Below are 19,252 nucleotides of genomic sequence, written 5' to 3'. Positions count from 1 at the left end.
AAAACCGGAACTACTTGATTTACCCTAACCCCTTACTAGCCCGGCACCCCCCACCCTCACCCCAGGAGGAGATCTTGGTCCCCCTGTGCCTTCCTCAAGCTCTGTCCCTGGAGCCCCTTGGCTAACCTCCCCGCCCCCCCCCCGCAGCCACCTGTCAGCCTGCGCTTGCTGTCTGACCCGCCAGCCCATGGGGGAACAGGCTGAGCCTGGGTGGTGTGACTTCTAGGCTGGGCAGAGCCCGTACGCAGCCTCGTCCTGAAGCCCCCCAGCCTCTTTTTCTCCAGAACAGTTATGAACACATCCTGAACCAATCGGAAGAGTTTCTCAGAGCCGTTACAAGGCCCTTTCCCCTCGGAGGTCCGCAGCAGAGTAAAAGTAGCTCTGAGCCCCAGCTTGTCAGCCTCCCCTCTTCCCGGCAGTGCTCCAGGCTGTGCAGAGGATCAACGGAGCCATCCTGCGGGGCGTGGCGTCGGACACCGTGAAGGAGCTGATGTGTCCTGAAGCCCAGCTGCCCCCAGTGTACCCCTTTGCTTCAGCTCTGTACCAGCAAGAACTGGCAGTACTCCAGCGGCAGCAGCAGGGGGTAAGCCCCCAGGAGGAGGGCACCAGCTCTCAGGCTTCCCAACAGAGTGGTGGGCGGTCAGTCCAGGGTACCCTCTGAGGGCGGGGAGGGGGCAGCGGGGCCTGCGCTCCTTTCTTCCCTAAATGGGCAATAACCACTACCCTTGTTTCAGCACTGCCTTCGCTAGATGGGGGGGGACTTGGCGGCATAGTGGGGGTTATGCCTGGGACTGCTAACTGCCGCTCAGTAGGAGAGGACGGCATACGGCCCTGCGTGAGAATGGACCGTGGGGTGGCGTTGGCTTCTGTATGCACGCCCTCTTTATTGCTAGCTAATGTGGCATGCATTCCAGAGGTGAGGCCGAGGCCTGGAGGCTCAGTCACTTCCAGCACAGACAGCCAGTGCCTGCAGCCTGAATGGCTCCAGACCCCCTGCTGTCCCCTCTCCTCAGTCCCCACAGCGTCCTTCAGAGAGCTCTCGGGTCATGGGTGGGTTGGCCAGAGGAGTTGGAATAACCCCGGACACAGATAGACGCAGGGAGGGAGAGGGAGACGACCAAGGTAGATACTCAGATGCAAGAGCTGGAGGGAGCTGAGCGAGGGGTCACCTGGGAAGGCTTCCTGGAAGAAGCATTCACAGAGGATTGCTCCAAGGAGAGTAATGCTCAGGGAGAGCGGGCGTCCACAGCTCGGTCATTGCAGAGCCAGGAGGCCACACAGAAGCTCTGAGAAGGAATGCTCCGGGGCTGAGGGGGTGAGCATTAGAGCCAGACCTGAGTTGAAATCCAGCTTGGCTGACCCCTGGGGAGTCATGTACCTCCTTTGACCCTCAGTGTCTGCACACAGAACATAGGGTCCGTCACCCTGTTCCTGATGGGGTTGTTGGCAGGGCTAAGTGAGCTACCCAGCTGCTAAGCCCAGGGCTGGCCCAGACGCGATGTGTGTGAGTCTCAGCTGCTAAGATGGTAACCAGCCGGGTTCCGTGGTACCTGCCTCCCTGGCTTCTGATGGATATGCAGTGACGACATGTGTGCGTGTGCCATTCACACACAGCTGTCTCCTCAAGTGTGAAGTTGGAGCCTTTCCCCGTGACTGAGCCAGGCCATTGGGGTTGGGGATGGAGACTGAGAGGCTGGAGTTAGTTCTGGGTGGAGGGTAGGCCCCGAGCCCTCCACCACCCACCTGGACATCGCCCCTGCCCGTGCTCTAGGAGCTGTGCCAGGAGGAGCTCTTCGTGGCCGTGGAGATGCTGTCGGCGGTGGTCCTGATTAACCGGGCCTTGGAGGCCGGGGATGCTGGCGGCTTCTGGAGCAGCCTGGTGAACCCCGCCACGGGCCTGGCCGAGGTGGAAGCGGAGAATGCTCAGCGGTGAGCTCGGTTTGGGGGTGGCAGTGGGTGGGGCATTGGTGGAGCAGATGCAGCCCAAGATTCCGAGCGTGCTTGCTTGGAGACCAGCCTCTGCATCCCCCATGCCCGCCCCTCCCGGCCCCCTGGCCTGGTTTCTTCGGGGAGTGGCTGGGCCACAGTCATCTGCCTTCTTCTGCTGCCTCATCGCGGTGCTGGGCACAAAGCAGGGCCCCATTCCCCCAGACTACATGTGCAGGTGGGGACACAGGCTCACTGACATACCAGACTGAGAGGCGAGCTGTGGAGAGAAGCTAGCCAGACCAAGGGGCCAAGGGTGGGGACCTGTGGGGTGACTTTGGTGTTTTCTTGGGCTTGTGGGTGGCCTCTTTGGTGGGGGGGGTCATGGTGAAGGGAACTACAGGGCGTGAGTGGGGACAGAGGCCCTTAGAAAGAAGCGTGGTGCCGGTGCGCTGGAAGAACACCAGGGGAGGGGGCACACAGATGGGTGAGCAGGAACAGCGGCCGCATGGGCCTCTGGCTTCGCGGGAAGAAGGAGCCACAGGAGGTTTGAGTACCGAGGGAGATGGTCTGACCTACTTTCAACAGGATCTCGCTGAGTGCCGTGCCAAGAGCCGACTCTAGAGGGAGCTGGTGGGCGCGGTCTCGGGCGGTGGTGGTGGAGGTGATGTGGAGAGCTGGCGTTGGGACAGGTTTGGCTAGATCAGCGTTGGCAGGGCATGACCCCCAGGTTGTCAGTCCCAGAGGTTGGACCAAAGAAAGGTTTCCTGAGATGACAAAGTCTGGGAGTCACAGGCCAGGTGGAGGGAGTCAGGATTCAGGTGTGCGGTTCAGCATGGGTGATCGAGTAGGGTGAGTGCGTCGAGGGGCAGAGAGGACTAAGTCTTGGGAGCCCCTAGTGAGAGGCCAGGTGCTCTGGAGGCTGCGTGAGACATCTAGCTGCCCCCACCCACCCTTCCCTCATCCCAGTTACTTCGAGGCGCTGGTGAGGCTGCGGCAGGAGCGTAGTGTGGACCGAAACTTCCTGAGCTGGAATGACCTGCAGACCACCTTGAGCCAGGTCAACGCCCAGGTCCAGGAAGAGACCGATCGTGAGTGGAGCCCCAGGCCCCACCCGGCAGCCCTGTCCCTCAGCTGGAAGCCCGAGGGCCCCTGCCCATCTCAATCCCTTTACAGGGGTCCTCGCAGTCAGCCTCATCAATGAAGCCCTGGACCACGGCAGCCCCGAGAAGACGCTCACTGCCCTGCTGCTGCCCGCAGCCGGCTTGGCGGAGATCAGCCTCCCTGCCGCCCCTCGGTACCACCTCCTGCTGGTGGCAGCCAGAAGGAAAAAGGCCCAGGTGAGGCTCACACCAGCTACGTTGACCACCAGCGGAGTGACTGCTGCCAGTCTTCAGGGCACAGTTCCTTCCTGGGTCGGGGGTCAGTGGGGTGGGGGTGGGAGGCGGTTCCTATTAGCTCCCTCACCAAGGCTGAGGGGCCGGGTCAGACCAGGCTCACGAGCAGGCCCGAGCTCTGGGTGCCAGCAGGGCCTTGAATCCGGAAAGAGCACGGGGCTTGGACCCAGGAGCCCGGACTGGACTTCCTGCTCTGACACACCCTGACTACGCAGCCTGGAGCGCATCCCTGCATGCCTCTGTTCTCTCAGCTCTCCAGTACTGGCCCCCACCTCCATGACTGAAGGGGCCTCTGGGCAGGCTGGAACCACCACGCTGTTCCTTAGCAGTCTGACGCAGGGCCACCTGCACCGTGCAGAGGTCCCAGCACACAGTTCAGGCTCCATGGAGCGCTGTCCTGGGACACGATGAGCCTTGGAAACGGTGTGTGAGGGGAAGTAGCCAGACACAGAAGGACAACTAGCATGTGACGCCCCCACGCCTATGACGTACCTAGAGCAGGCCAAGGCTTGGGGCCGGGAAGTGGCCGTGGCTGCCCCGGGCCGGAGGGAGAGGGACCAGGGAGCCTTGTTTAATGGGTGCAGTCTGGACAGTAGTTGACGGTGGTATGACAGGGTGAGTGTGATTGTCCTTCTCAAAGAAGTCTGCTGAGAATGAGCGGAGGGCAGCGTGGGGCCCGGTAAGCCGCATCAGTCTGACCGTGGCAGGCCCAGGCAGTTGGAGCAGGAATGGGAGGGCGGAGCGGTGAGGGAGAGCACGGGGAGTGGGGGACGGATAGGTGGAGGCCCCTTCTGTGGGCTGTCCCGGGCCTTAGCTGAGGCCCGGGGCAGGGTCTGCGGAGGGCAGTCGATTCTGAGAGTTCAAGGCTGCACAGTGCTCCTGTGGGCCCCGCAGGCTGCCGTCAGACTGAGCTGACACATGGGACAGCATGGAGGCAGGGAAGGGAGGGAGGGCCTTCAGAGCCACAAGCCCAGCTGAGTCTGCGTGGGAGCAAGAAGAGGGGAGGAAAAGCCACTGCCCCTGCTGTCCCCCGGGTCTCCCTGCAGCTTCGCCCAAGGCGTGGCTAGGCCCGAGCCCCGGGCACAGCCTGGCATCGTCTCTGTTCCCATCTCTCCCAACCTGTCAGGTGACAGGGGACCCCGGAGCTGTGCTGTGGCTGGAGGAGATTCGCCAGGGAGTGGCCAGAGCCAACCAGGACACCAGCTCTGCTGAGAGAAGTACGCCGGCCCGTGAGGCAGGGAGGGAGGGGGCGGGGCTCTCCAGGAGCCCTGGCCATCAGGTGGTCTCCCTGTCACCAGCCCCCCTTTCAGGCTCTGGGGGAAGGTAGGCCAGAATCAGCAGAGGGCTGCTGCTTGGACCCTACGGGGCAGCTGGGCAGGGAATCCTCAGAGGCTCCCACTGGCCCTTGCCCCGGGAGCCTGCACAATCGGGTGGTGAGGGTGCAGGGTCTGAGGGTGGGAGAGGAGGCGTTGCAGGGGCTTGAGGACAGTGCGGCGAGACAGTGGGGTGCTGCTGGGGCGACTTCCCCATGCCTTGAGTCTCTCTGTCCACCTGTTGGTCTGAGAGTGATGGGGAGGTGCTGGTGGTATCAGCCGCCCCACGTCTTGGACTCTCATCCTCCTGAGAAGCTCTGCCCAGCCCTGCCCTCTGTGTAGTGTGAATGCCGTCAACCCCCAGGCCCCACGTGCCCTTCTGCAGGGGTCCCTGCTTTGCTGCCACTCCGCCTCCAACCACAGCTGTGGGTCTCCATCTCTGTCTGGTCACCTGGGATGTAGGCACCCCCCGCTCCACCTGACGGGTTCTGCTCCCCCGAGTCCTTCCCAGGGCCGCCCAGGCTGTGGGCAGTACTAGGTGGAGGGGACACTGGCATCTCTCCTGATGCCCTGCAGTGGCTCTTGGTGTGGCTGCCATCAATCAGGCCATCAAGGAAGGCAAGGCAGCCCAGACGGAGCGGGTACTGAGGAACCCCAGCGTGGCCCTCCGAGGAGTGGTTCCTGACTGTGCCGCCGGCTACCAGCGAGCCCTGGAAGACACCGTGGCAAAGAAGCGGCGTCCAGGTACCAGAATCCCCTGCTCCCAGCCCACTTGGCCTGCCCCCCAATCCCCCAGGCCTGCCTTGGCCCTCCTGGCCTCTCTCGGACACTTCCCTGCTTCCCTTCTGCGTAGGGGACACAGGGCTCTGGGTCCAACACAGCATGAAGGACGGCACTGCTTACTACTTCCATCTGCAGACCTTCCAGGGGACCTGGGAGCGACCCCCGGGCTGCCACCTCAACACCTCCCACCTGACCCGAGAGGAGATCCAGGTCGACAGGGACCCCTGCGAGAGAGGGAGTCCTGGGTGGGGGTCCTTGTAAGAGACTCCCACCCACCAAACCCACCCTGTCCCTCCAGTCGGCTGTCACCAAGGTCACAGCTGCCCATGATCGCCAGCGGCTCTGGAAGGCCAACATCCCCTTCATCATCCAGCTCCAGGCCCGTCTCCGAGGCTTCCTGGTCCGGCAGAAGTTTGCTGAGCGCTCCCATTTTCTGAGGGCCTGGCTCCCCGCGATCATCATGATCCAGGTGGCGGGCTCTGGCTTTCTGAGGCCTGGGGTCAGCAGGCTTCCATCTGGGTGTCTTTTTGTTGGGTGGTGTTGTAATGACCTGCCTCTGAATCCTGGGTCTACCACTGCCCTGCCCGGTGACCTTGACAAGTTACCTGCTCTCTCTCCTTCAGTCTCCTCACTGCCCCTCCAGACCCTCGTCTGCAAAACAGGGTGTGCCGGCGTTCCCCTCGGTGGTCCACTAATGAATTAAGTACGGTCGTGTCGGTAGCATGTCGAGAACAGTGCCTGGTAGGGAAGGGCCACCTGCAGTCATGTGTTATGGACTGTGGAGGGCTGCCTTTAGCTGCCCCGAGAGAAGAGCGGACTGCAGTAAGAGGGATTCGATGTGGACACCGGGGCGGGGGGAGGGGCGGGGGTTCCTGCCAGGAGAGGAGTGGTGAAGAGGAGGCAGTGGCTGGACTGAACAGAAGAGGGCTGGAACACCCTTTCCCAGAGAAGAGTCTGCTCTCTTTCCTGCCCAGCCAGCCCTTTCTATTTTTAGTCCTCCCATGTATGGCTGCCCGGTATGGCCTGAGACCTCTCGTCAGGTAACTGGACACAAGGCCAACTTGGAAGACAACCGGGGCTCTGTATAAGCCAGGAATTACGGGGAGATAAGCAAGCAGAACCTCCCGGGGAGAGGGGATCTTGGGGTCTCACAGTAGTGGTGGCAATGCATCCAAACCTGCCCACTGCCTCCAGGCCACTGATTCCAAGCCAGGGGACCTACAGGCTGGCGTGGAATTGTTAAATCTGTAAGGAGCAGGCGGTCCCTCTCTCTCCCTTGGTTGCTGGGTTCAAAACGCCAACGTTGCTGTTGTTAATAAACATCTCTGGATGGCTAGTACTTGCCAGGCATGGCACTCAACCCTGGGCTAGGTCAGGAGGAGACACACAGTGAGTAGGCCCCCGTCTCCCCTGGCAGGAACCGTAATACAGTTGATGTTAGACTTGGGGACCCAGGGACAATGCCGAGGAGGGGCGTGCAGGGGAACGGGCCCTCAATGAAGACCTTGTGGGACTGGAGAGCCCAGGCTGGGGAGTCAGGCTGGAATCTGAAAAGGTCACCCCGGCAGGGGGAGAGGAGATGGAGTCACAGGAAGCATTCTCTGCTGGTGACAGTGTGTTGACCTTGGCCAGGGAGACAGAAAGGGAGAGATGGCCCAGAGCGGGAGGCTACTTGCCCTCAGCTCCGGGGGGTACCAGTCAGAAACGAGGCCACATGGGTGTTCTGAGACACTGATCTTTTCTGAAAGCCACCCACTCAGTCAGGTCCTCAATTCCGACCAATCCAGATGGGAGGCCCAGACAGCCGCTGGCAGAGATGGGCACCCAGCTCCGTGCTCCATCCATGAAACCATGTGCCTCGCAGGCTGCTCTGTGGCCACGCTGTGTATGTGTGTGTGTGTGTGTGCACGTGCACACTATAGGTGGTCTATGCATGTATTTGGGGGGAATAAAGTTGGCAAGTAGGTGAATGCCCTGTTACTCTTAAGCCTGCATCTTGTTGTTTCTGTGAGGAGGGTGGTGGTGGTGGTAGTGTGTGTGTGTGTATGTGATTTTATGGGTGTGTGTGTGTGAGTGGGGGGGAGCAAGTGGCAGAGGGCACGGGTGTTTGGTGTCCCCGTGAAGTCGGAAGCTCTGTGAGGACTGGGACAATGGCCCCTCCGACTTCCCCGGAGAGTCTCTCAGGCCACCAGGGGCACCAGCGTGGGCTCTCTCTTGTCCTTGGCTGTGTGCAGGCTCATTGGCGGGGTTGCCGGCAGCGGAAGGCTTACTTAGAGCGGCTGCAGTATTTGAAAGCAAACGTGGGTGCCGTGATCAAGGTAAGTTGGTCCCAGGGGACGCCCCTCTCTCCTGATAGACCCCCGCCCCCAGGCCACTGTCCCTGCCCTCTCTGCACTCTGATGCATTGTCTCCTCCCAGATCCAGGCCTGGGCCCGCATGTGGGCAGCACGGAGGCGATACCGGATGCGTCTGCGCTACTTCCGGAAGAATGTGAGGGTCACCCTGCTCCCCCACACCTGCCCTGCCCTCCTGAGACCAGAGCAAGGGCAGCCTTTGACCTTTTCCCCGCCTGTGTCCCCTGGCAGGTCAGCTCTATTGTAAAGATCCAGGCCTTTTTCCGAGCCAGGAGGGTCCGGGATGACTACCGGACATTAGGTGAGCAAGCAGGCCGCCTCTGCCGGGTGACTGAGCTGGCTGGGTCTGCAGGCCTGCACTGGTCGGCCTGCAGGTCACACTTCCCTTGCAGCTTATAGCCGAAGAGGTTGCCTGGCCTTTCTGAGCCCATTTCTTGCGTCGACCGCTGGTGTCCTCAATCTGTGAGTGTGCATGCAGAGATCTGCCAGTTTAATAGGGGAATTAGGACTCACCCCAGGGCAGGCAGGTCTAGATGTCCTTCCTGGGGCTGCACAACCAGTAAGGGGCCCAAGTCCCAAGCTGCCTCTACAGGACTGTGAGTGGCTGTAACAAAGCCCGCTGCCCACCAAAGGGGCACTAATCAGGGCAGAGATGGCTGCATCTGGAAGCAGGGCTTCCGGTACAAGGCTTGGATGAGCTCCCTGCTGCGACCTCCAAAGCACCAGGAGAAGCTACTTTCTCCTCCACCCAACATTCCCGCCCTCTGTCTCCTTGTGCTGGCCTCCACACAGCCACAGCCGCGAGAGTGCGGAGAGCTGGGCCCTTCCTGCGCTGCCAGGGGGCAAGCGAGGGCACACACCTGCAGGAGCTCCGTCTCCCCACCCCCTGAATGTGCCAGGCATGTGTTCAAAGCCTTAGCGAGGTCCTTCCAGACGGCTCTGGGCCCCTGTCTGTACAACCCAGAAGGCCAGCCGTTTCTGCTACAGTGACAAGCTGGTCCCGGCCACACTTGCTGCATCCGGCTTCCAGGTCCCTCTGGGCCTGAGCAGCACTCTTGAATTCAGGTTGGAGGTTCTGTTCAGAAGGCCACTCCCCTCCACCTCCTTCTCTCTCCCCACTGCTCTGCCCACGGGCGCTGACTGACTTTCTTGCTTCCCTGGGGCCCACCCACCTCCTCCTCTAGCTCCCCCTCGTCCCCCGGCCCGGCATCCTTTCCCTTCTTTCTGCTCAGTTGATAGTTTTTCTGGAAGATGGTGTTTGACTCCCTTAGCCTCTCTCAGGGACCCCCGCTGCCCAGCCACTGTGCGGCTCCAGGGAGGTCCTGAGCTTCGTCAAGCTTCCAGCTTATTCATCGACGGGCCATGGGGTCTCCTAGGGTTGTGATCAGGATTAGAGACGCCCGCGTGCTGTCTGAGCGGGTTCCCAATGCACCTCTCCTTTCCCCCCCCCCCTATTTGCCCACAAACTCTGTGATCTGCCACCATTCACCCCTCAGAGACCCACCCTCGCTGCTGCAGCCAGGTTAACCCCTTAGACCTGGGCACTGGCTCCCCACTGCCGGGAAGATAAACCCCGGTCAGTTGATCCTCTAACCACAGCCTCTGGGGCTTTCCGGTCCAGCCTCTCCCTCTCCCTGCCCCAAGATCCTCCCACTGGCCGCCTCACTGGGCCCCAGGTGTGCACTACTTCCCGCACCTCCCCACACAGCCCACGTCCGCCCACCACCATCCACTGCCAGCACTCAGCGTGGCCTCGCCCCAGGGAAACCTTTCTCCAGGTGCCAGGTGGAGTTAGGGTGCCCACTTGGGCCCTAGAGACCATCCTGGCCCCTCACACTGCCCAGCGCCACCCTTCACCGCACTAGCTGTGTTATCGTAAAGTGGCGGCTTCTTTGTCTGGTATCCACACTGGCTCGGGGCCCTGAGGGCCAGGGCCTGCAAGCCCCTGGGCGGCAGAAGCCCCCAGCACTCCACCCAGCAGCCAGAGGCGTGGCTGTGGTTCCTCTGCACATGCGGGCCTGCCCCGAGTCCGAACTGGCGTGACAGCAGCTGGCAGCAGGCACAGGGCCGCCCTCCAGTCGCCCCACTGCTCGCCCCAGTCACCTTGGGCAAGCCACGTAAGCGCTCCCAGCAGTGCCAAGCTCCTCAGGACCACGGGGTGGTTGAGTGGCCTGATTGCTTGGCTGTTTGAGGGCGGAAAGCATTTAGAACAGGAGCTTTGTTGTCATCGCTCTCTGTAGCTGCTCTTCGCTGTCAAGCCAAGTGCAAAGTCAAGGGAGTCACCATCCGTCGAGCTCTGAACCCCCCCCCCACCTTCTGTTATCTGTGGGGCCCCCTGGGTGCAGCCACCCCTGGCAGGAGCGCTGTGGGCAGGGAGGCAGGGCTGAGCGGAGGCTCCGACGGGTGGAAGCATGCTGGGTATGAAGGATGAGCAGCAGGTTGGCCCAGCAGCGGGGGAAGGAGGGAAACCGTGCAACAGGGAGGCCTGGGCCTCAGGGTGAAATGAGGCCCCGGCTTGGGTGTAGCCGCCACTGAGCAGCAGCTGAGGGAGAACGGCTCTGGCGTTACACCTGGTTGTAAGACGTGGAGTTCTGGGACAGGCTGACGAATGCTGCCCTCTTGGGGAGCAGAATCCGTCAGAAGGGGGCCCGAGCATGGGGCCTGCTGTCCTTGATCGGAACAGTGGCGGGGGCCACTGACCAACGCCGGCCTAAGCCTGGCACTGCCTCTCCTTCCACCAGTCCACGCACCCCACCCGCCTCTCAGCGTGGTTCGGAGATTTGCCCACCTGCTGAATCAAAGCCAGCAGGACTTCTCGGCGGAGGCCGAGCTGCTGAAGCTCCAGGAAGAGGTGGTCCGGAAGATCCGGTCCAACCAGCAGCTGGAGCAGGACCTCAACCTCATGGACATCAAGATTGGCCTGCTGGTGAAGAACCGGATCACCTTGCAGGTGAGGGCCCGCCCACCCACGCCGCCTCTGGAGAGGTGTCGCTGGCCACTTGTCAAATCCCTGAACAATGTGTGGGTTTGATCACTTGGCTCAGGTCCTTGTCCCGTGGCCCTCTGTCTCCCAGTAAGCCATGTGCTGGTGACAGGTGCTGTAGCAGAAAGGACACGGGCCACATGACTGGCGGCAGCTCTGCTAGTTCCCAGGGATAGAAGGGGCCGTGGGTGGGCCTGTGAGCTCCCTCCCTGTCGGTTTCCTCCTTACCTGAGTGACTTTAATGAAAGTGCCACCTCTACCATACCAAATGCAGGGACACACTGGGAAGCACCTTCCACTGACCGTTCCCATGGGAATCCCAGGGGGAACGGCATCAGAGACACAGTGTGCTGTTGCCACGGTGTGTTGCCCCCGCACATCCGCACAAGAGTCGAATGAGGAGTAACCATAAAAGCCAGTAGGCACGAAGCTTTAGCCCAACAGCCCTCCTCTCTCCGCAGACTGCCCCCAGACAGACTGTCAGGACATCAGGGGGCCCTCCCTCACCCCGGAACCATTTAACTTCCCGCTCGCGCCTGTCCCTGAAGAGGGGAAAGCCCTGGCTCCCACTGCGCCGGCTCTGGAACATATGTTTTGTGCTGTGAGCTGGCACACCTCCTGCCCCTCCCTTTCCCCCCGCGCAGGAGGTGGTCTCCCACTGCAAGAGGCTGACCAAGAAGAATAAGGAGCAGCTGTCAGAGCTGATGGTTCTGGACAAGCAGAAGGGATTAAAGTCGCTGAGCAAAGAGAAACGGCAGAAGCTAGAAGCTTACCAGCACCTCTTCTACCTGCTGCAGGTGAGCCGGGGTCTTTGGAAGGAGAGGTGCCCACCACCCCTGAGGGCCTGGCACCCGGCGGCTTTCAGGGCTGTGCCTCTGCCCCGGGCAAGGTGTCCTTTCCCACCATCCTGGCGAAAAGGATGACGCCCTCCCCAGTTTTTCCGGAATGTCTCCAGCATCCCGAGAAAGTGTGACAGTGCGTTCTTCATTCCACCCCGTCCCCCACCCCCCAAAGTCCTTCTGTGTCTGACCGCCAGCCCCCGTGTGGCATCCTTACCTCCCCATTGCTTGCAGACGCAGCCCATCTACCTGGCCAAGCTGATCTTTCAGATGCCACAGAACAAAACCACCAAGTTCATGGAGTCTGTGATTTTCACTCTCTACAACTATGCCTCCAATCGCCGCGAGGCCTACCTCCTGCTCCAGCTGTTCAAGGCCGCACTCCGCGAGGAGATCCAGTAGGTTCCAGCCGGGGTGGGGGTGGGTTAAGGGGTGGCGAGGCTGGCTCCTTCAGAAACGGCGGTTTGTGAGGGGTTGAGGGTAGAAAAGGCCTCTGCCACCTGCAGAGGAACTGTGGACATCCCCAGGACAACAGCGCGGGAGGGGTGGGTTGCGTTCTTGGCACCAAGGCTGAGCTGGGGGGACCTCGGGGCATTCCGTAAGGGACCCACAGCATGGGCTTCTGGCCCCATCGTCTCACAGAGAAAAAGCAACAGCCAGTCACCCTGCTCAGAGGCAGGAGACCAGCTTCAATGGCCTCTCGGCCCACAGGTCGAAGGTGGAGAAGCCCCAGGACGTGGTGACTGGCAACCCCACGGTGGTGAGGCTGGTGGTGAGATTTTACCGGAACGGGCGGGGACCGAGTGCCCTGCGGGAGATCCTGGGCAAGGTGATCCAGGACGTGCTGGAGGACAAGGCCCTCAGCGTCCACACGGACCCCGTCCACCTCTACAAGAGCTGGGTCAACCAGACCGAGGCCCAGACGGGGCAGCGCAGGTGAGCAGACGGCGGGGCAGGGGAGCGCACTTGCTCTATGATCAGCTTGGTCTGGGGGCCTACTGCATGGTGTCCTTTGAAGGTAGCATATACATGAGCATGCTGACGTATGCAAATATGACACCAGGCCTATAGGACTAAATAGGGTCGCCTTTTAGACCCCCTCTGGTAATGTACACGGAGCTGCTGGAGAAGATGACTCCAAACCTGGCGAGCTTCACGCAGAAAGAATGCTGTGCACAGATGAATGTGCAAATGTGCTCACTGCGGTGCCAGTGCTTGCAAATGATGACCGGGAGTGGGGATAAGGACTCCGTATTGATTGGTGTATGGATGAATATTCAGGCTTACAGATGAATAGGCAAATGAGATAGCGGGAGAAGCAGGCTCGCCAGTCCCAGCTCATAGCGAACCCCACGTCAGGTTTCTGAGCCTAAGCCTTTGCAGCAGTAGACAGCCTCTCCTCCCTCCTGTGGAGTGGAGGGGCTCCTGAGTGTGACCCACCCGCCCTGAGTGGAGCAGCCCCGTGCGTCTCCCATGGGGCCCCCAGGCTCCCGAGGCTGGCCTTCGATAGTAGGGCAGCTCCTGCTCCTTGAGGGGGAAATGGAGCTGCCCAGGAGGGCTGCTGTCCAGGGCCACTCTGGGTGGGGCCAGATGCTTGGCCATAGGGCCTGTCTTCCCTCCTGCCCACCCCTCCACAGGCTAGGTGCCGCGGACCCAATCCCTGCTGGGCCCCAGAGGGGTCCCCCCACAACTTTCTGGTTCCCTATGCTTTCCTGTGCCTACCCACTTCCCTCTGGCCTCCCCAGCTCTTCCCCTTTCAACCCCTCTCCAGGTCTCTGAGGCTGGGCTGCCCTTAGTAGGTGTGCACCAGAGCCTGCGGTGGGAGTAATTTAAAGGATGGGCCTGGGAAGGGGCGCCGTGGGAGAGGGCTCTGACTGATGTCCTCTCTGGCTGCCCACAGCCACCTCCCCTACGAGGTCACCCCAGAGCAGGCCTTGAGCCACCCCGAGGTCCAGAGACGGCTAGACATCTCCATGCGCAACCTCCTTGCTGTGACCGAGAAGTTTCTTGTGGCCATCATCTCATCCGTGGACCAGATCCCGTGCGTACTCGGGCGGGGCGGGGGCGGGGGGACACAGTGGAGCCCCTGGCTGAGAGCTGAAGGCAGGGCTGCTCGCAGCTTGAGGGGCAGGACTGACGCTGGAGAAGGGAGCCCTCACGTGGTCACAAGGACACGTGATTGAAAGCAGATGGGGGAAAAATAAGGACTCGGGTCCACAGAGCCAAAAATGAACATGCTCCAGACGGGTAGAGCACTTACATCCCTCTCCTTCCCTGGGCTGGCTGCCGGGCGGGGATGCAATGGCACCAGCATGCGGAGGGGGCGGTTGGTCAGCTGCTGCTGCAGCCATGATGTTCTCTCGAGAATGCCAGGACCTAAAGCCTGGGCAGCGCTGCTCCTTCTGCACCGACCAGGAAACCAACTGAGGGCCATCCGCTACATCTTGCCTGCGTCATTCCACCTCACCCGACTGGTCTCCCCCTTCAAGGTTGACAATGAGTCAATAGTCTTAGACTTTAGCCAACGAGTGATTTTCAAATGAATGAAAATCTAGCAAGGGGGGCATCACCTGGCTCCACTCACCAGGGCCGCTGGGGGAGGGGTGCTGGTGAGAGAAGCCCCCCACCCCAGCCCCAAGACTGATACACACTCAGCTTTGTAAACCAGTCGGGAGAAGCATACTGAGGCTTTGCAATTGGGGTTTGGTGAAGGTGGCTCCAGACCAAGCAAAGAACAGGATGCAAGGAGCTATAAGCACCTGTCTCTGGTCCCTCTGGAGGCGGCCTTGAGCCGCCTAGAAAGGAGAAGGATCAAGTCCAGCACATGTGAATGGCACTCTGCCAGTATCCACGGCTCCTCCGCTCCTGGCCGTCACGGTGCCCTCCAAAGCCCTGTGGGCTAAGGCGGGCAGGAAGCTCACAGCCACGCACCTCCTAGGCCTGGCAGAGGGGAAGGAATGGGAAGGTCTGGCTGGTTAGTGTGGGGTCAGGGCTGGGGCCTGCAGCTCACCCCCCTGCAGCTCATCAGGTTGCTTCCTGCGTCTGGGCCAGACCAGGGCCCTGGGAGTTGCTCAGGGGTCACTGGCAGGGTCGGCAGCCAAAGACCCTGTGGGGCCATCTTGGGGCTGGGGTTGGGGCAGTGGGTGCCAGAGACCGGAGGTAAAAGCTAAAACACCTTGGTGGGGAAAGGCGGAAGGGGCCAGAGAAGAGGCCCCCCTCGGGCTGCGCTGGGCTGTGAGAGCTCGGTGGGGGGCAGGGTCCTGGTCAGGACAAAGGTAGCAGGCTGTGGACAGCAGAGGGCCACGGCTTGCTCTCCGCCCGGCGTGGCCAAGCCTGGGGAAGGCGAGGCAGACAGGCACTGCAGCTCTGGTGGCCAGGTGAACAGAGCCGCGGCGCACCCCTCGCCCCCAGGTACGGGATGCGGTACGTGGCCAAGGTGCTGAAGACAGCGTTGTTGGAGAAGTTCCCTGACGCCAGCGAGAGCGAGGTCTACAAGGCAAGTGTCGTCTCCCCTCCCCTCGGCCCTCCTTCCCCTGCAGCTCCCCGCCTGAGGGCCAGGGCAGAGACCCTGTGCTGGTGAAGTGCCAAAGAGTACGTATCCCGCACCAGCAGGGCCTCAGTTGGCAGCTGGAATGTGCTAGTAGAGAGGACGGCCCTGGCCGTGTCCCGCTCTTGCTCGAGTTTGCTGTGACTAGGACGAGCCACCAGAAAACTCAGGCTCTGTTTTCCGCTCTCTGAAATGAGGGGCTCTCTCCCTGCCAAGAGGGCGAACCCCGGGGCGCTTCTGGAGTGGCCTCCTCTGCCCGCAGGTGGTGGGGAACCTCCTGTACTACCGATTCCTGAACCCCGCCGTGGTGGCCCCCGACGCCTTCGACATTGTGGCCATGGCAGCGGGCGGCGCCCTCACCACCCCGCAGCGCCACGCCCTGGGGGCCGTGGCTCAGCTCCTGCAGCACGCGGCAGCCGGCAAGGCCTTCTCCGGGGAGAACTGCCACCTGCGGGTCCTGAACAGCTACCTGGAGGAGACGCACCTCAAGTTCAGGTCCGGGGTCCTCTCTCAGAACCCACCGAGGGGCAGGGCATGGACTGGAGGGCAGGTTGCTGGGGAGACCACCCAGTGGCGAGCACGGAGCCTGTGGAAGTTGGCTTGCCGGCTGTGGAGAGCGGGAGGCTCCCCACAGGAGTTGAGACGGAGACCTGGGGCCAGAACGGGGCTGTGGGCACTCACACGGCTCCCTGTGGGGCAGGAGGTTCCTGTGCCGGGCCTGCCAGGTTCCAGAGCCAGAAGAGCGGTTTGCAGTGGACGAGTACTCGGACATGGTGGCTCTGGACAGACCCGTGGTGTACATCACAGTGGGGGAGCTGGTCAGCACACACAAGGTAAGAGCTGCAGCGTGGCGGGGGCAGGGGGGCGAGCAGGGGAATCCACGGTGGCCGCCTCAGACCCTCGTTTGCCCTCCTCCTCGCAGCTGTTGCTGGAGCACCAGGACTGGATCGCACCTGACCACAACGACCCCCTGCATGAGCTGCTGGACGACCTTGGGGAGCTGCCCTCCGTCCCGGACCTCCTTGGTGCGTGCCCCCATGGCGGCTAGGGCCAGTGGGGGAGAAGAGGGGGGTGGCCAGCGGGCGGGCAGCCTGTTAGCGTGCCCTGGCAGGGCCTTGTCCTCTCTGGAGAGGGTAGACAGGCGGGCCCCGCCTGCTTGCCCAAAGGGGCAAGCGATGGAGGCTTGAGATGGCTGAGAGGGAGAAGGACCCCTAGGCTGGGCGGTTCTCCACTCTCTGTTTCATCTCAAATGGCTTCTCTAGGGAGGAGGGATTTCAGGAGCTATGGGGAGCACGAGGAGGGGAGGAGGAGGGAGGCGTGGTGAAGATGGTGGGCACAGGAGGGCATGGGGTTCTTCAGGCTCAGGTGCAGGCACCACCAGGACACAAAGGGCGGAGGGGTTGGGGGAGGTCCGTTCCCAGGACTCAACTCTGTGGGAGATGGTCTTTCTGAGGTGCTCAGAGGTGAGGGCAGGGTTGGGGGGACACAATTACCGTGACTGTGTGTGTGTGTCTGTGTGTCTCTCTCTCACTCAGGGGAGAACATCGCTGCAGATGGGACTGTGGATCTGAGCAGGCTGGAAGTGTCCCTGACCCTCAGCAACAAGGTTGAAGGGTTCCAGACAGGCGCTGAGGGCACCACTGCCCAGAGCCTGCTGCTGAGGTGGGTGAGGTGGCCCCTCCAGGGGAAGCAAGCCTGCAGCACCAATAGACCGGAGAGCTGGCGGGGTGTGTGTTCCTTGGTCCTGCCACCCCAAGGGCTTACAAGAGGACCACCAAGAGGGAGGAGCTGTTCGGGGCGCTGAGCAGGTGCACCTGAAGGGGCACCTTGGTTGGGAAAGATCTGGCAAAGACTCAGAGGAAGCCATTTGGGGGGGGACATTAAGCAGAAGACACAGAACTCCAAGAAAACAGAGTGTCTGCAGGGCTGTGGGGGCTTCTGCATGATCAACACCCTCCCAGGTTGCTCCCCACAACACCCCTCTCACTGGGTCTCTTACGTCCCTCCCGAACCTCCTTGGCAGCTGGGACAAAGGCAGGGTCCACTTGCTCTCACGGTCGGGCCAGGGCCAGGCCCTGCCCCTCCCAACACACCCCATCCTCCTGCAGCACCAAGCAGATGCTGGCTGACATCCTGCAGTTCCAGCCGGGGGACTCCCTCCAGGAGGTTCTGTCCATCTCCGTCTCCAGGGAGCAGGTGAGGGCTGCGAGGCCAGCCCTGCGGACCCTGTCTGATCAGTGCACAGTGGCTTTCCCTGCTCGCTCACTCTCTCTCTGCCCCAGTGATGGGGGCCCTTCTGGCCTCTGCTCGCCCCCAAAGGCTGAGGGGGCCAGCCCTGCCGCTATCTCCCTCACTGCTCCCCACACATAGAAAAGAGGGGGCTCTGGAGGTGCCCTGGCCTTCCCTCCACGCTGGGCTGGGGAAGAAGTGCCCATCAGCAGGCCCTCTGGGCACCTACCTTGAGCACAGCAGAGGGAGTGGCCCACTTACAGGCCTAGAGGAGGAGAAGGTGGTGAGCTGGGGCCAAGGGCAAGTGGAGCCAGCAGCTGGAGCGAAGATGAGCCGGGGATTTCCCAGGGAAAGGCGGGGACCTCCCCTCCCCAAACCCTGTGCTGTCAGCCTGGCTCGTTTGGCCACTCCCTGCCCAGTGTAGATCACAGGGTCTTCCGTCCCCATCTGTGACGTGGCCCTGGATGTTCCTCATACTGCCCCAAGGAGTCACCAGCCTGCTGCCCCAGATAGCAAAAGGCCTGGGATCCCTCCTTGCTGCTGGGCCCCCCGGGGCTGGCCTAGCCGAGGGGCAGAGTGTAGGATCTGGTCAACCCCTCCGGCCTCTCTGCCCCCAGGAAGTGGCCCACCAACGGCTGATGGGCCGGCGCCAGGCCTGCGAGGCCCAGACCCCAGAACCACTGCGGCGGCACCGCTCCCTGACCGCTCACTCCCTCCTGCCGCTGGCCGAGAAGCAGCGGCGAGTCCTGCGGAACCTGCGCCAGCTGGAGGGCTTGGGATTGGTCAGCGCCTCCAACGGTTACCAGGGCCTGGTGGATGAGCTGGCTAAGGTAAGGCCCAGGCCCGGCATCTTGGGTGTGCCTGATGGGCATACTGGCCAGTGCCCACCCACAGCTTTCACCAGCCAGACAGAAGGCCTCCTCTCCAAGACCTTGTCCAGAAAGGTCTTCAAAGTAGCCAGAGACCAGCACTGTTCTGGCAGCTCCGCCTGGGTGCCGAGGCACATTGAAGCCAGGGCTGCTCGGGCCGGGGACCCCAGGATATCCCTTGGGGGCCTGAGGGTGACACTCTTGAGACTGTCCTAAGAAAACCGCCCCCCACCTTTCTCTGTTCCTGAAGATCCATACTCACAGTGAGTAGCAGGCAGGGCCAGCTCACCCCTCCTTTGGTCCGTCTCCCGCCACCCCCCCCCCCCAGGACATCCGGAACCAGCGTCGCCACCGGCAACGGCGGAAAGCAGAGCTGCTGAAGCTTCAGGCCACGTTCCAGGGCTTGAGCGCCAAGACCACCTTCTACGAGGAACAGGGCGATTACTACAGCCAGTACCTCCGGGCCTGCCTCGGCCACCTGGCCCCCAGCGCCAAGTACGGCCTCTCGCCATACAGGCTAGCCCTGGGCCACCCTGCCAGCCATGCGAGGGGCCTCCTCTTTCCTGGCTCTAGTCTCGAGCCTCCCTCCAAGCTCCCCGCCTTTGTCTCCCCGGTGGGATGTCAGCCTCGGGGGCTCCTGCATGCCCACCAGCCACAGAGAACCAGTGTCTTTGGTCTGGGGATGAATTCTCCGGGCCTTTTTTTTTTTTTTTTTAACCAGGAATGCTGGGAAGGGGTGGAAGCCGCCGCCGTGTCTTCACTACACCGCAGCCCAGCTCCTGGAGAAGGGGGTCTTGGTGGAAATTGAAGATCTTCCGGCCTCTCAGTACGTGCCTGCCTTCTGAGGACAGGATGTCAGACCCTTCCTGTGTCTGAGCCTGGGGGTGGAGCTCTGGGAAGGACGCCAGGTTGGGGGAAAACATGGTCCCCGCCTTGAAGCTGCCAGGATGATGGGGGAGACAGAACATCCCAGACAGAAAGTTCGGGGCTGCAGGCAGCATCTGGCACAGTT

The 19,252-nt window shown here is 61.9% G+C and overlaps 1 protein-coding gene across 2 annotated transcripts in view; it reads left to right on the top strand.

The window, feature by feature from the left end:
• The window catches only part of IQGAP3 (IQ motif containing GTPase activating protein 3), a 36,876-nt gene that overhangs the window by 15,421 nt on the left and 2,203 nt on the right, over positions 1-19,252 (top strand). Inside the window, exons 12-36 of one of the 2 annotated variants that reach the window (XM_075563418.1) lie at positions 420-583; positions 1,772-1,929; positions 2,896-3,017; positions 3,103-3,266; positions 4,450-4,540; positions 5,213-5,380; positions 5,490-5,629; positions 5,718-5,888; positions 7,654-7,737; positions 7,838-7,909; positions 8,005-8,074; positions 10,515-10,723; positions 11,401-11,553; positions 11,830-11,993; positions 12,307-12,531; positions 13,496-13,636; positions 15,007-15,091; positions 15,405-15,637; positions 15,843-15,975; positions 16,065-16,167; positions 16,678-16,804; positions 17,251-17,338; positions 17,989-18,201; positions 18,569-18,735; positions 18,962-19,066. In XM_075563418.1, the coding sequence (XP_075419533.1) occupies positions 420-583; positions 1,772-1,929; positions 2,896-3,017; positions 3,103-3,266; positions 4,450-4,540; positions 5,213-5,380; positions 5,490-5,629; positions 5,718-5,888; positions 7,654-7,737; positions 7,838-7,909; positions 8,005-8,074; positions 10,515-10,723; positions 11,401-11,553; positions 11,830-11,993; positions 12,307-12,531; positions 13,496-13,636; positions 15,007-15,091; positions 15,405-15,637; positions 15,843-15,975; positions 16,065-16,167; positions 16,678-16,804; positions 17,251-17,338; positions 17,989-18,201; positions 18,569-18,735; positions 18,962-19,066 (3,550 nt within the window). The remainder of the gene's footprint in view (positions 1-419; positions 584-1,771; positions 1,930-2,895; positions 3,018-3,102; positions 3,267-4,449; positions 4,541-5,212; positions 5,381-5,489; positions 5,630-5,717; positions 5,889-7,653; positions 7,738-7,837; positions 7,910-8,004; positions 8,075-10,514; positions 10,724-11,400; positions 11,554-11,829; positions 11,994-12,306; positions 12,532-13,495; positions 13,637-15,006; positions 15,092-15,404; positions 15,638-15,842; positions 15,976-16,064; positions 16,168-16,677; positions 16,805-17,250; positions 17,339-17,988; positions 18,202-18,568; positions 18,736-18,961; positions 19,067-19,252) is intronic. The other variant, XR_012786895.1, reaches the window with a different exon arrangement.

The sequence above is a fragment of the Tenrec ecaudatus genome, chromosome 1 (assembly GCF_050624435.1).
Source record: "Tenrec ecaudatus isolate mTenEca1 chromosome 1, mTenEca1.hap1, whole genome shotgun sequence".
NCBI classification, from domain to species: domain Eukaryota; kingdom Metazoa; phylum Chordata; class Mammalia; order Afrosoricida; family Tenrecidae; genus Tenrec; species Tenrec ecaudatus.
The sequence above is the reverse complement of the archived record's forward strand: the minus strand, read 5'-3'. Positions and strand labels throughout refer to the sequence as shown.